The sequence below is a fragment of the Taeniopygia guttata genome, chromosome 7 (assembly GCF_048771995.1).
Source record: "Taeniopygia guttata chromosome 7, bTaeGut7.mat, whole genome shotgun sequence".
Taxonomy (NCBI): Eukaryota; Metazoa; Chordata; class Aves; order Passeriformes; family Estrildidae; genus Taeniopygia; species Taeniopygia guttata.
The window spans coordinates 5,320,021-5,333,718 of NC_133032.1; the positions used below are offsets into that span (position 1 = coordinate 5,320,021).

At 44.2% G+C, this 13,698-nt stretch overlaps 1 protein-coding gene across 1 annotated transcript; it reads right to left on the reverse strand.

Moving 5' to 3' along the window:
- Positions 1-5,464: 5,464 nt before the first annotated feature.
- UMPS (uridine monophosphate synthetase) lies at positions 5,465-10,978 on the reverse strand. The gene is made up of 6 exons (XM_002188069.6): positions 10,782-10,978; positions 10,453-10,606; positions 8,518-9,186; positions 7,663-7,838; positions 7,030-7,144; positions 5,465-6,238 (listed from the first exon to the last, which is right to left on the reverse strand). Exons 1-6 carry the CDS (start codon positions 10,929-10,931, stop codon positions 6,057-6,059), a joined length of 1,446 nt encoding a protein of 481 aa, XP_002188105.5. The 5' UTR covers positions 10,932-10,978; the 3' UTR covers positions 5,465-6,056.
- Between the last annotated feature and the right edge of the window lie 2,720 nt (positions 10,979-13,698).

A 13,698-nucleotide genomic window follows, 5' to 3' on the forward strand; every position in this document is an offset into this window, starting at 1 on the left:
GATCCCTGCACACATAGGGAAGTGGGAAAGTCAGTGTGGATTTCTCCTCCCATGGGAAAAGGCAAGCCTCTTTGTGGGATTGTCTTTACCCAAGGACCCGGGTGTACTTGGTGGGTGATGAAGAAGGATGGGGAGACCTGGTGTGTACCTCAAGGAGATTTAACCTTGGGGAAAAATAATCTGTGGTGTGAGTTGTATGTTGCAGGAAGTAGCAGAGATTATATGAACTGATGAAGAATTAATTTTGCAAGGAGCATGAAGACAACAAGCAACAACAACCTGAGCCAGGCTGGTGTCAGTGCCCAGCAATCAAGTGTGTTACTTCTCCTGTCCAGATCACTCATCCTGATGGAATGGAGCCCAAGTCATGGATCTGGAGAGATGAAAGAAACCCATGAAATGGAAAAATAATATGTATCATTGAAAGGGCAGGGGATAGTGGTTAATGAAAATGAATGTTTGATATAGAGATGGTTTAAGGACATAATTTAAGTTGTATGTGTGGGCAAGAAGGCATTCCAGTAATGAGAACTAAATACAGTGGAAGAGTTGGAAGATATATAAATTATGTGGGATCTGAGTATGACACAAATGGTATGGAATGAGGGGTGGACAGTGCATGGAATAAGGGGCCTGACTGAGACAGAGTTCATTTTCCCTTAGCAGCCCTCACAGTGCTGTGCTTTGCAGTGCAAAAGGTGTTGACAACACACCACTGCTTTGGCTGCTGCTGAGCTGACCTGTCCCTCTAACATTCCCTCCCCATCAAGGGGCTGGGAGTGGGCAAGGTCCTGGGAGGGCACACAACCCGGCCAGCTGACCCAAATTAGCCAAAGGGATATTCCATACTGTGTGATGTCAGCTCAGATATAAAAGCTAAGGGAGGGAGGAGGAACAGGGAGGCATTTGTTACTCTGCACTGTTTGCTTGCTGGAGCCACCACTATGTGTGCTGAAGCCCTGATTCCTTGGAAGAGCCTGAACATCGCTGGCTGATGGGAAGTAGAGATTGACTTTTTCCCTTTGCTCATGCACATGCAAACTTCTGTTTGTCTATTTTTATGCTTTAGTAAACTGCCTTGTCTCAACCTATGAGTTGTTTTCCATCTTATTCTCTCCTGTGTCCTGCTGGGAAGGGGAGAAATAGAGAGGCTCAGTGGGCACCTGGTGTCTGGCCAAGGTCAACCCACGCTGCATCACAGAACCTGGAGTCAGCCTGGCATCCCCAATGAGGGCCTGCTCTGCCAAGGAAATAACACAGGCAACAATGATTTGTGCACATTGGGATGCATTAGAAAAAGAGGCTACATTTGGGGTAAAAGTCAGTCCTTTTTATACCACAGAGACATAACAAGGCATAAGGCACCAGCACTTGGAGCAGCCAATAGATGCTGCTCACTTCTATTTTCATCTGGCTCAGTCAATAAATGATGATGTAAATGGGACAGAACACAAGCTTGTATTGATTCTGGAAACCTCATGGACCTGTTAATACAGCATTAAACACTCTGCCTTGATTACCTACAGGGTAAGTAATGGTTGTGTTGAAAGTTAAATGCCAGAACTTGAGATGGGAATGTCTAAGGAGCAAGATGTGCTGTGGTACAAGTGTCTATCCTCTGTGGTGATAATCTTTTAGTGCCACAAAACCAGAACCATCCAGGGGTTAAAAAGTTGGCCACCAGCATCACCCAGGGTCATTGCCATGTTTGTAGAATGAATTAGAAAAAAAATTCAATTTTGTTATAATCAAAGTTCTCAATAGAGGTTATGATTTATACAGCCAATTGTGTTGCTTGGGTCATAGATGTCCCAATTATCATCAGTATTAAGCCAACTCTGGCATGTAGAATTAGGACCATTGAGATTACAGTATCTATGACAATTCATGTTATTAACATTCCATGTAAGATGCCAGAGTCCATTAAAACCTCATTTGTTTGTATTTGCTGATCCATTATTTCAGGTCCATGAGGTTTCCAGGATCAATACAAGCTTGTGCTCTGTCCCACTTACACTTGCTATTCTCTGCTTTGCATTTGAGTGTCCTGTCACCTCTGAAACTCAGTTTGCTGCCTTTCCAAATTCAACCAATTCTTAGACACCTTATCCCTGTCCCATACAAACATCTTGCCATTTTCCCTGCTTTTCTACTGCCTTCTCCTAAGCATCCATGACCTGTTTACCACAGATCCACACTTTTGACACCAGTTAATGCCACAACCCAGAAGGATTACTTGGCTTGTTGAGTATGCAAAGATTGCAACTGTTTGTAGTATGTCTGGCCCTGTTATGCCAAAAGACACAGAGGATTTATTACCTATTTTCTCTTATTCATTACAGTTTACTACTATCAAGGCAAATATAGTTACAGTTGGTAAAACAACTAGATCTACTCCACAAGATACTGCAGATTACTACCAGAAAGCAAACAGGGATTTCCACAACAGCTTGATGCAGTCAATACTAGCATCAAGTCTATATTTCAATTTACACAGCTTATGACATACCACCCACCACCTTATGCACAATTACAGCCTTGCTCAGGCTTCCCCCATCCGTTGTCCTGGCCAGCCTCCACCTACAGCCCTGCACGTTCACAGCTGGACTGTGGCTCACATCAGCTTATGAGAAAATGCTCAGAGACCACATGGGTCATGTACAACAGAGAACTGAGACTGAGGACAAAGCCAACCCAGACACACAGGCAGGGTCACCTCTCCCAGGATGAAAATGCCTGCCAAAGGAGTTGGAGGAAAACCTGAAGCTGGAGCAGGCACCAGGCTGAGTTTTAATTTTTTGCAGCATCCAAAGCTGTACTCATCACTGTGGTACGGGCTGACCCAAGATCCACCGCCATGATTACAAACAAACAAACCAACCAAACTATCCAGTGTGTCTAGCCCAGAGCCCAATCACAAGCCTTCCAAAGCAGACCATTCTCTGAGACAGTGACCTCCGAAAGTCAGAAATGAAAACAAACTTCCTCTGGGTGTTTCACATTCCTTTGGTGCTGTTCTCTAAATGCAATGTTTGTGTCTCTTACTAAAAAAATCCACAGCAACAGGCTTTCCACATAAACTTAAAGGGAAGTGATTCAGTTATTTTTCTGGGATTATGTTTCAAATAAATTTTCATAGACTAGGCTATGGAAACTACAATATGATCTGTCAGTTAACCAATAATAAAGCAATGTTGATACTGTGGCATACAAATAATACTTTTAAGGATGATGCTTGTTTAACTTGGCTGGTTTTAATTCAGCACTGGCTTTATCAAGATTTTGCAAGAATTTTAAGTCTGAGTAATGCACTGTACTTATGCAGTTATACTGATTTAAATGCCCTGGCTGGGTTCTCTTAACAGATACCCACAACCTCCAAGACACAGAGTGGACTTTACACACAAATATCAACAGCTACGTAACAATTCCTTGGTGGTTCGAGCTTGTGCTGGTCTCACAGTTCTCAGGAATTGCTGCTCAGAAATAGCAGCAAGTCATGCAGCTTTCTGCTGCAAGCACTGGTAACACTTGGTCACAATCTCATTTCACTATGAAAAATAGTGATTTCCTTTCATTCTGTTATAAACCATGCTCCAGAATGGGCAAGGATCACAATTTAATATAAATGCCTACTGTCAGTTAACATTAAATTGAGAAATTGAAATATAACCTTGTGCCTCTACCACAGGCTCAATCAGATCACAGAATGAACTGCAAGAGTTTCAGATTCATATATTATGATGCAAATGAGTTTTGTAAATTGTGACCTAGTTCCCATGTTAGGAACAGTTGGGACCAACAGCAGGGGCTGTGTGATGAATGCAAGCAGCAGGAGCAAGCAAGGAAATTAACATTTGTTCTTAATTTGAAATGGATTTTTAATCACTTTCAGGTGCCTCAAAGGAAGTGCACACACTTGTTTACTATAATCATTCTGACAGAAGAATGCATATAGGAGGTAACATGGTTTTGTTTTACTAATTGAAATGTTTGCATCAGTGGTGTCACACGAAGTGCCAGAACACAGCTCTTTCTGGAGGGCACAAAGAAGGACTGTGAAATGAAGTTTCCCAATTGATCCATTCCTCAGAACTCGCTTTGTGAAGAAAGTGAGTTGCACATACCCTCTAAAAGTGACGGGATATTAGATCACATTCATCTTTCCAAATCCAGTTGCTATTTTTTAAGCTAGAGGCCTGATAAACTCGGTCTCCAAAGAGCCTGCTCAGGGGTTTAGCTCCACGGCTGTCAGCCACATGCTTAAACACGATTCAGCAGAATTAGTGGAAAATACTGAACTCATGAAATTCTGCTTGTGCTGTAACAGTGAGCCCACAACACATTGTACTGAGCAATTGTTTTAAATGAGCTTTAGAATACTGCTTTAAATGTTCGAATCACATTTAAATGTTTTAAATACACCCAACAGCAAGGGTGTAACTTATTGAAAACCAGACAGATTTTCATTCTGAGGATTATCTAGAGCTGGAAATTTTTGGAAGCTGTAAAAAAAGCGGAGCGTCGAGGCTCCCCAAAAATAGAGTCTCAGCTCCCTCTGGTGGAAAATGCCGTTTTCTGCAAAAAGGTCCAAGTGAGAAAGTCTTGTTTCTGCTACAAGCCTCAAGGGCATGAAATACAGAGACAGCAAACAAATCCCCTGGACTTTGAAGGACTGGAACTACTTAGAAGTTGAAGTGAAATATCCCATCCCACTGACCATTGCAGGGTGTCTGAACAGGACACCTCATAATCAACAAGTTCCTTCTTCCACAGGGTGGAATTCTCTAGGTGTGAATTATGATACTTAATCCTCCTGAAGCAACTGGTAGGTACCCCCAAGGAAAATAACACACACAGTGTTCTAACATTCTCTCCACAACAGCTTAAGTCCCACAAGCAGCTGAATCATGAGAGAGCACTATATCACCAAATCACGAGGCATAAAGCAAAGCCCTCAGATCCCAACCTGTGTCCCTTGGTCTTAGACATCCTGCATAAATTAAACCAACCAAAAAAAGCCTCCTCCAATCTCCTATTTTCAAAGATCTGGCACTAATGGCAAAAACCTCACTAAATACAGTTGTTCCCAGTCCAGACGTAAGTGTATTAACAAAAGGACCCAGCTTTCTGTGTGCTCTGGAACAAAGCACTAAGTCCAGAACTGCATCACCACTGGTTTTTGACTTCTTGGTCAGTAACATTTTCATTGTTATTTACACCCCTACATGCTAGACACACTTAAGGTTATTTCATACTTTAGAACCAAAACAAATCATGCAAGACATTTCTATTTCTCCTTATTTACCATGTACAGTGGAAAGTAAAGCCTGCAAGTATGCCAGCTATTGTCACAAGAAGTCTAATAAAATATATTTTTAATTCATATCAATCAACAGCTCCACTTTAATTAAGCACACAACTAACTGCTCCAACAAATTCTGTAAAAAGAATCATGAGCAACTTCTTCAGTCACAGACACAGAATGATTTTTTATTATACTTCTGCCACAGAACAAAGACACATAGAGCCAGTGAAAAGGGAAAATGGTAGCAAAAAAGTATTTATTAAACACCACATAATTCAATTTCAGAGTGTGGCATTAAACCTGCACTTGCTCCTTGGAAACAGGGAAGCTGAAAAAACCTGTGAAGGTGGGGACAGCACATCAAATGTGCAGGTGAAGTTTATTAAGAACATAACAAAATACCATTTCCACAGCCAGAAAAAATCTGAGGGTGGGGAAAAGAGATGAAGGCAACAACAGCCAAAAAAAATACCCTTGGAGTGTTTTGTGTAATATTTTTCAAACAAGAAAGCCTACTAAGGCTAAAAAATGGGCATGAAGTTCTACTTTCTTACATTCAAATATCAAAAAAAACAACAATGGCAAGTACAATTTGACCACTGTGTGTACAATTAAAACAACTTTGTAATAGATATTTCTCCAAAAGGGCAGTTTTCTACAGGCTGAAGTGTCCATGTATTTAACTGGACCCCTCATGACGGCTGCAGCTCCATCAGCTTTGCTTGCTGGCTAGGACAGCGTGTGGTTTTCAGTCTTCTGCAGGAACACCAAGCCTGCTCATGTAGCTCTCCCATGCTGCCTTTCTGTACTTCTCTGCTGCTTGGAGACGGTCTGAAACTGCCAAGATGCCACGTCCCACAATAATGATATCTGAGCCTTTTTCACCAATAACTTCCTTGGGGCTTAGGTACTTCTGTCCAAGGTTATCACCTGAAATACAGACACCATTTTGGTTTTGTTTGTACAAAACTGCATGTACTAAAAACCTTCAGAAAGGTGCTGGAACATGAAACAGGTCCCCCATCCCAGCTCTCATCCTAACAATCCACAAACAGAACTACAAACTGCATTGCCAACCAAAAAACACAGACCAAATTTGACAGCCAGCACTCTCCTTTTTTATGGTTTACCAATCATTACAGACAGAACAGTCTCAAACGGAACTCAAAGAAGCATCATAAAATAAGCCTCAGACTTCTTGAAGCAGGCAAAACCCCCAAACATTAATGTAAACGCTTGTGTAAAAGTTTAAGTCTCATAAAAATTAAGTATTGCAGAGAAACATATCTACCCTATCTGCTTCAATGACAACCTCTTCAGTCAGCACAAGACTTTCCATTCACTGATACTGCATCTATATCAATACCAAGTGTTTCAGCTGGACTTCTCTATTTGTTGTATTTTTTTTTACTACAACTGAATAGTTTTACATCTAATCTAACACCTATCTGAAGACATTTTACATGTTTTCAGGAATGTGCTTTATGGTATGCTCAGACCTCAAAACAGGGAAAAAGGTTCTACAGCCTGCTCACTGCCTTCCAGAATTCCCAAGAAAGGGATCAGTATATCCAGAAATATGGGAGACACCCCTTAGTGGGAAACAGACTCCTCCCAGCTGAGAATCACCATCCAAACCCTCTTCAGAAGTCACTTTTTCACTGAAGACTAGATCACTTCTGTACTTGCAAACAGACTAAAAATATTTCGGAAGTTGTTACCTCCAGTTTGCAGCTGCACTCCTGGGGTTAAGTGAAGAAATTCTGGTTTATTACTAACTCTAGATCCACATATGAATCCAAAAACAAAATCTGAGTTTTCTTCAGCCATCTGTACCTGAAAAATCAGTGAACATCAGTGAACAATTACACAAATGATATACTTAAAACTCAGCTGGCCTAGCAACCTGTTTCTCATCTACCCTCTGACACTTGAATCTGTGTGAGGTAGGGTGTGAAACACCTCTTGCTTTCCCAATGTAAAGTCACTCCCTCCCTCTGGCAGAGAAGTGAATATTATGTTTCTTTCTACATTATAAATAATACTGCAAATGGATTTAAACTCATTAGAAATGCACGGCTTAAAAAAAGAAATAAAAATAAAAGGGTGGCGGGGGGAGAGTGCTAATAGCAAACGTGACATGTGTACTAGAATTCCAAGTGTGAACTCTGACCATCTTACATCACGGGCCTACAGCTGCAACCTTTAAACACCACACAGTCATATTCCTAAGTCTCCAAGGAAAAAAACAAACACCTGTAATAGTTAGAGCTGAAGGAACTTTTGGAAGTGCAAGTATAGAAAAACCTCCCTGTCACACTTTACAAGCTTTTAACCCAAGACTGCCCACTTACTGCAGCTTTTGTGTATTCACCCGTTGCGAGGGACCCTTGGGAACTCATCTCTGCAACCAGGAGGCAGCCACGCTGGAGAGGGAGACCCACTTCCTTCAGCCCTTTCACAACTCCAGAGCCTGGAACCACGTGGGCATTGACGATGTCCGCCCAGGACGCGATTCTGAACATGCCACCTGAGAGCACGGGCAGGAAGACACAGGCAAAGAGCTGTCAGAAATGTGTTAAACAGGAAGCACAAGTCAGACAAAAACAACTGCACACCTTATCACTCAGAGATTTAAAAGACAGTGTTACTGCTGAAGCTTGTCAGTTACAAGTTCAGTCTCATCAGACAGCTCTGACAGCTGCCTAACCACAAAGTGTAATCTCTCAGTTTACTTTTCACAAAGACTTGCTAGTGTCTCACCTTTAATATTTACTGAGACATTTATGGGAGCCCAGAAATATGCTGTCACAGGTGCTATCTGCCCAGACAGCAAACAGATCATATGGGACATAAGGATCAGGAAAAGAGAACAGCAGTTCTACAGCTGCAGATGGAATATCAAAAGAAAGCCATGCTGGGCACACAACCAGTACAGTAACAGCAGGCAGCACTTTCTCATGGCATACGACTCAGAAGTACTTACTGAGCACAACCACAGAGTCATAAAACAGTTTAGGTTGGAAGGGACCTCAGGAGATCATGCCCTCTTAACAGGGTTAACTTCAATGCTAGGTCAGATTGCTCAGGGTCTTATCCCCTTGAGTATTTCCCAAGGCTGGAGATTCCACGCTCTCTCCTGGCAGCCTGTGCCAGTAGTGCAGTTACACCAGAGGCAGTTATGGTAAATCCAGGTGGATGATAATCACCTTCATACTGGTGTTTGACTGTGTGTCCAATATCTGCAAATTTCCTGTCTTCAAAAATCAAGAATTCATGTTGATCTGCGAGCGTTCTCAACTCCTTTACTACCTCTTGGGTGAAATCATTCAGGATGTCTATATGAGTCTTCAGGATGCAGATGCTAGGGCCCAGGGTGGCAGCTAGCTGCAGCAGCTCCTCGGGGCTGGTGACATCAGCAGAAAGGCACAGGTTTGTTTGCTTCTTTTCCATGAGCATGAGAAGCCTGGCTGCAATGGGATGCACCCCTGGCAGCTGGGCACGAGCGCTGAAGCTCAGCTCCTTGCAGAGTCTCTTTACAGGAGCAGCACCGTTCTGAGCCACTGCCTCAAACACATTTCCCTCAATGAATTTCTTCACCTTTTCAACCATCTCAGCAGCCACTTCTCCCTGCTGCTGGAGAATCTCCAGCACCCCAGATAAGGTGCACACAGAGTGCAAGCGAATTCCATGCTCCTCTAGCCTGGCCTTCCCACCCTGCTCCCTGTCCAACAGCACTATGGCATCCGTGACTTTTAATCCTTCTTTCTGAAGAGCTTCTGCAGTTTCCAGTACACTGGATCCACTTGTTACCACATCCTCAATGATCAGGCATGTCTCTCCTGGATTAATGGTGCCTTCTACCATCCGCTTAGTACCTGAACAGTAAAAAGCAAACACTCCACCAAATTAGCAAAGGTTGGACAACCCAAGAAAACCTTAATAGAATCAAAACTTTATTAGATGATATCACAGTTCTTACCACAGCTCACTCACTGATCTGTAATTCAGTTCATAAAGACTGTTACTTCTCCAAGCTGATAAAATACTAGTTTATGTATCCAGAAGTTATGTTCCATAACAAAACTGACATACTGTTAACAGCACAAATTCAAATGTTTGAATAAGATGACTTCAGAAATTTAGTATTGTCATGACTTGAAAGCTCAGGCTTACAAAATTATTCTCTTGTTATTTAAAACACCTTTAAGACAGCCAAGTTACTGGCACTCTTCACACGTCCCCTGTTTTCCACAGGCAGCACTGTGTGCTTAATATGCCTGTTAGAACAATTAGAAGGAGTAAAGCCTCAAGTGCCTTTTTCCTAACTAACAACAGGCACACATCCATGAAAGGCCTCCTGGGAGGCAAGGACAAAGGGATGCCTGGCTTTCCCAGGAGCAGTTAATCGCTGTCACAACTGGCTTGTGCCTCACAAGAAGGAACAGTAAATGTTTCCATGGCTGTCCCACTGCATGACACAGGAGTAACATTTAGTTTTGACAAGTGTACTTTCTAATTACACATAGTTGGAAGAGCATACTTAGAAATCCAGTTATATGGCAGGTTAATGCTTCAGTCTGCTCTCCCACATCCTTTATCACAATCAAATAAATGGTTCATTACTCAGAGAAGGGACTGCTGCTCATCTGGCTCACTGATTACAGGACCACAGGATAACGAAAGAAAAAGGGGGTTGAGAGATAAATGAAGAAGAGACTAGAAAAGTTCCTTTTGGTGTTAATATGAGCAAAACATGGCTCTGGTCTCAGCATGCTAGAGATTCTGAGTTATAAATCCTCATTCCTGGATGAGGCCACTAATACAGAACTATAGCAAGAGTAACAAGGAAAAAAAAAAGATATTGCTAAGGAAAATAAACTCTCACAAACAAAATCAAAGAAACAGGGAACAACCCTCAAGTCTCTAAATCTCCTACATCAGGACTAAAGGCTAAACAGCAACCAGCTGGGAGAGGCTGATGAGGCTGGAATGCTGTGGAGGTTTCCTTTAGGAGGGAAATTGCAATAGTAACCTTAAACTGGAACGGAGATCATGTGCCTTACAAAAGAACCACCAAAAAATGACCATAAAGTCGTTTCCCAAAGAAGGTAAACTGCAAACTCTTGATTTGAAGGCTTTACCGTAGTCCTTTCCCTCCTTCCTCCGTATAAGCATGGGAACCTGATTTTCCGCGCAGATGATGGTGGCCAGCGGCAGCGCCGTGTACGGAACGCCGCACACGCAGTCGTACCGCACACCCGCATCCTGGGCTGCCTGGAAAAGAAGTCCCGCAACCTGGAAAGGAAAACCAAGAGCCAGGCTGGAGCGAACGTGACTAAATCAATGAAACCTCTCTGCCTGACACGGCCCGGAGCCGACCCTGCGCGGCCCCGCTGCCCCTGGGCCGTGAGGGACCCGCCAAGGGCCGGGACACGCGGGCCGGGGGGTCCCGGGGTTCCCCGGCTCGCACCTGCCGGAGGAGGCGCGGGTGGGACACGAGCCCGCGCAGGTCGATGTACACGGGGGAGGAGCGGCCGCTCTTCAGCACGAAGTGCCCGAAGCGCAGCGCGCCCGCCCCGCTCAGCGCCGCCGCCGCGGCCGCCCCAGGCCCCGCCGCCATCGCGGGCCCGGCGCACGGAGATGATGCGGGGCGGGCGGGCCGCGGGGCGGGGACGGCGTGAGGCGCCCGGGAGCCGCTGTGGCCGTGCCGCCTCCTGCCTCCCTGCCTGCCTGCCTCCCTGCCTGCCTGAGGCGGGAGCCCGGCTGCGCCATCCCGGGCTCCGTGTGGCCCGTCCGCGTCCCCTCCCCGAGGCGGCAGTCCCTGCGCCGTCCCCCGCTCCCTGAGGCCGCTCTCCCTGCATGGTTCCCAGCTCCCTCCTCACCCCATTCCCCCGAGGAGCAGAAGCCGCCGGTGCAGAGGGTTTGATGTGACCCGAGGGTTTCTCGCCGCCTCGGCTCCTCGAGTGATTCCCAAAGGGCCGCTCGGTGGATCCCTTGGGCTGGTTCCCTGAGAGATTCCCCCAGAAAACATGAGCTGAATAAAGCCCTGAGCTGAATAAACATGAGCTGAATAAAGCCCTCAGCCGGCCCCGAGTCTCTTCCCAAGGCCTCACTCAGAAAGATGCCACGTGTGTGAAATAAGTAAGACTGACCCGGTCTTCTCTGAATAATTTTATTTAATCAAAAAAGCCCAGAAATTGAGTCTTTAGTATACTCTATTTATGGGAATGCAAGACAGGAGATGTACAGGTCGAAGCTAAATCTGTAGATGATTATATATACTGCAGTATAGTAACAACAACATGGGACAGCAAGTAGTCACCTCACAACAGTACACATGAGTGATTCGACTTACAAAGGAAATATTTACAAACCTGCCTTTACAAACCAACATTGTGTGCATACAAAATGAAATCCGCAATAAAACTGATGATACATTTAAGGCAGACCAGCAATACACTGAAATAATTAAGGCTGTGGAATTTGCACCTTGAAAATGCTGAGCTATTAGCAATACTGTTTCTTTTTTCCTCCTTCAGTGAATTGTTGCAAGGATTGAAAGCATCAACACGTTCCAACTGTTTGCTCTTACCTCGGTGAATAAATCTGAGATTGATTTTTTTTTTTGCACTTGCTATTGCATTTGCTTTACAAAAGTTATCAGCAATTGACCTCAGTGGCAGAGCAGTGTTGAACAGTTTGGTAGAAAGAGAAGTAAAAGCACCAGCATCAGAAGTTGGACATGGAGGTGAAATATGGCTTGAGTAGAGAAGATGTTGGTTTTTCACTAGCTCCATAATAAAGACTACAGTCACAGCAAACATTCAGCATCCTGACGCTATGGAAACACTCAGCACTATACAGATCCCAGAACGAGAGTACATCACTTGATGGCAGTGTGCAGTCAGCCTAGTACAATGAGACTTGATTTTGTTTCCTTGGGAAAGCACCATTTTCTGATGGGACATGAGTGAATGAGCTTGAAAATAAACTCAAGCCCTGTGTTAGACGAGAATTCACCTCTGCTGTGAAAGAAACAAGAAAAAAAAAAAAAAGTGGTGAGCCCCTGTGCATGTAAATTTTCTGCTAGACTTTTATGTGCACAGAGAAGCCTTTACATGTCTCTGAAATTTCTGTTATTCTAGGTTACTTGACACAGTCCCCTCATTGCAAGGGCATTAAAATAGGGTTATATATAGTCAGGTTATAATGCGTGGCTCTGCATTCAGCCTTTATGCACAGTATTTGTAGCACAGGCCTAATAGCATTGTCAGAAATGCTAATTAACTCCACTGAAGCCACAGCCTCAGGGTCAGCTGAAGGCACAGACTTTGTCGCAGCATTAACTTAGAAGGAAAAAGATACATGTTACTGAAAAAAACCAATCCGTAGTCTTTTAAAAAGAAAGGGCAGTCAGACTAAATAGAACTTGAGAAGAGAGAGACATATTATAAATTTTAAAGCCTGAATTGGTTTAAAATACTGAAGTCTATCACCCTGGCCTGGCTGTGTGTCACTCCAGTAGCACCATGCACAGGGGGCTTGGCAGCCTGGTGGTCAGTGGGGCCTCCCCCAGGGCAGCAACACCTGATGGGGCTGACAGTTTACACTGGCCAGCAGAACTCCTGCCCTGGCCTGGCTGCTCCAAGTGGAGCAGAGAGAGAGGAGAGCTAATTTCTCATTGCACATTCATTAATTGAAGCCATCTTAAATAAGGATCTCCCATGTCACCACGTCCTCTGGGCTCTGTGTCACCAGCACCTTTGCTGCTGCCCTCATGTCACCCAGCACCTGGGGACACTGTGAGCCACACTTTGATGTCAGAGCAGGGTAAGAGCACTGTGGAATTGTCTGACAGCAGTGACTGTGTGCACAGTGCTACTCCACACAGAGCTTGTGGTGCACTGTTGTCAGTATTCCTGTTGGTCATCCTGGATGGTTGGAAGCTGCTGGAAAAGCCAAAGGGTGCAGCCACCACCACACTTTCAAGCTATCTTGGGAACACCCCGAGTGGTACACAGCTGCAGGTGGAAATCTTCCCTTTGGATATTCTCTGGGAAGCTTCACTGAGAAACTGTGTTTTTTACAGACAATATTCCATGCACAAAAAAAAAAAAATCCAGTCATTGGAGAATGCCACACAGGGGATTGGCTGTGGTGAGGAGCAGGTACACTCCAGGTACACAGCGGGTACACTCCAGGCCTACTTACTCAGCTTCTGTAATCTCTTTAAAATGGAGTTAGAGTTTGCAACAGAGTTAAAGGACCTGTTGTATCTGCAGAGGCACCACAGGCTGGCTGAAAAAGACTTTGAAAGAGCAAAGTCAGAATACTTCCTGTGCATTTATCATATGGCAATATTGCATGTAAACTTGGTATTATTCAGG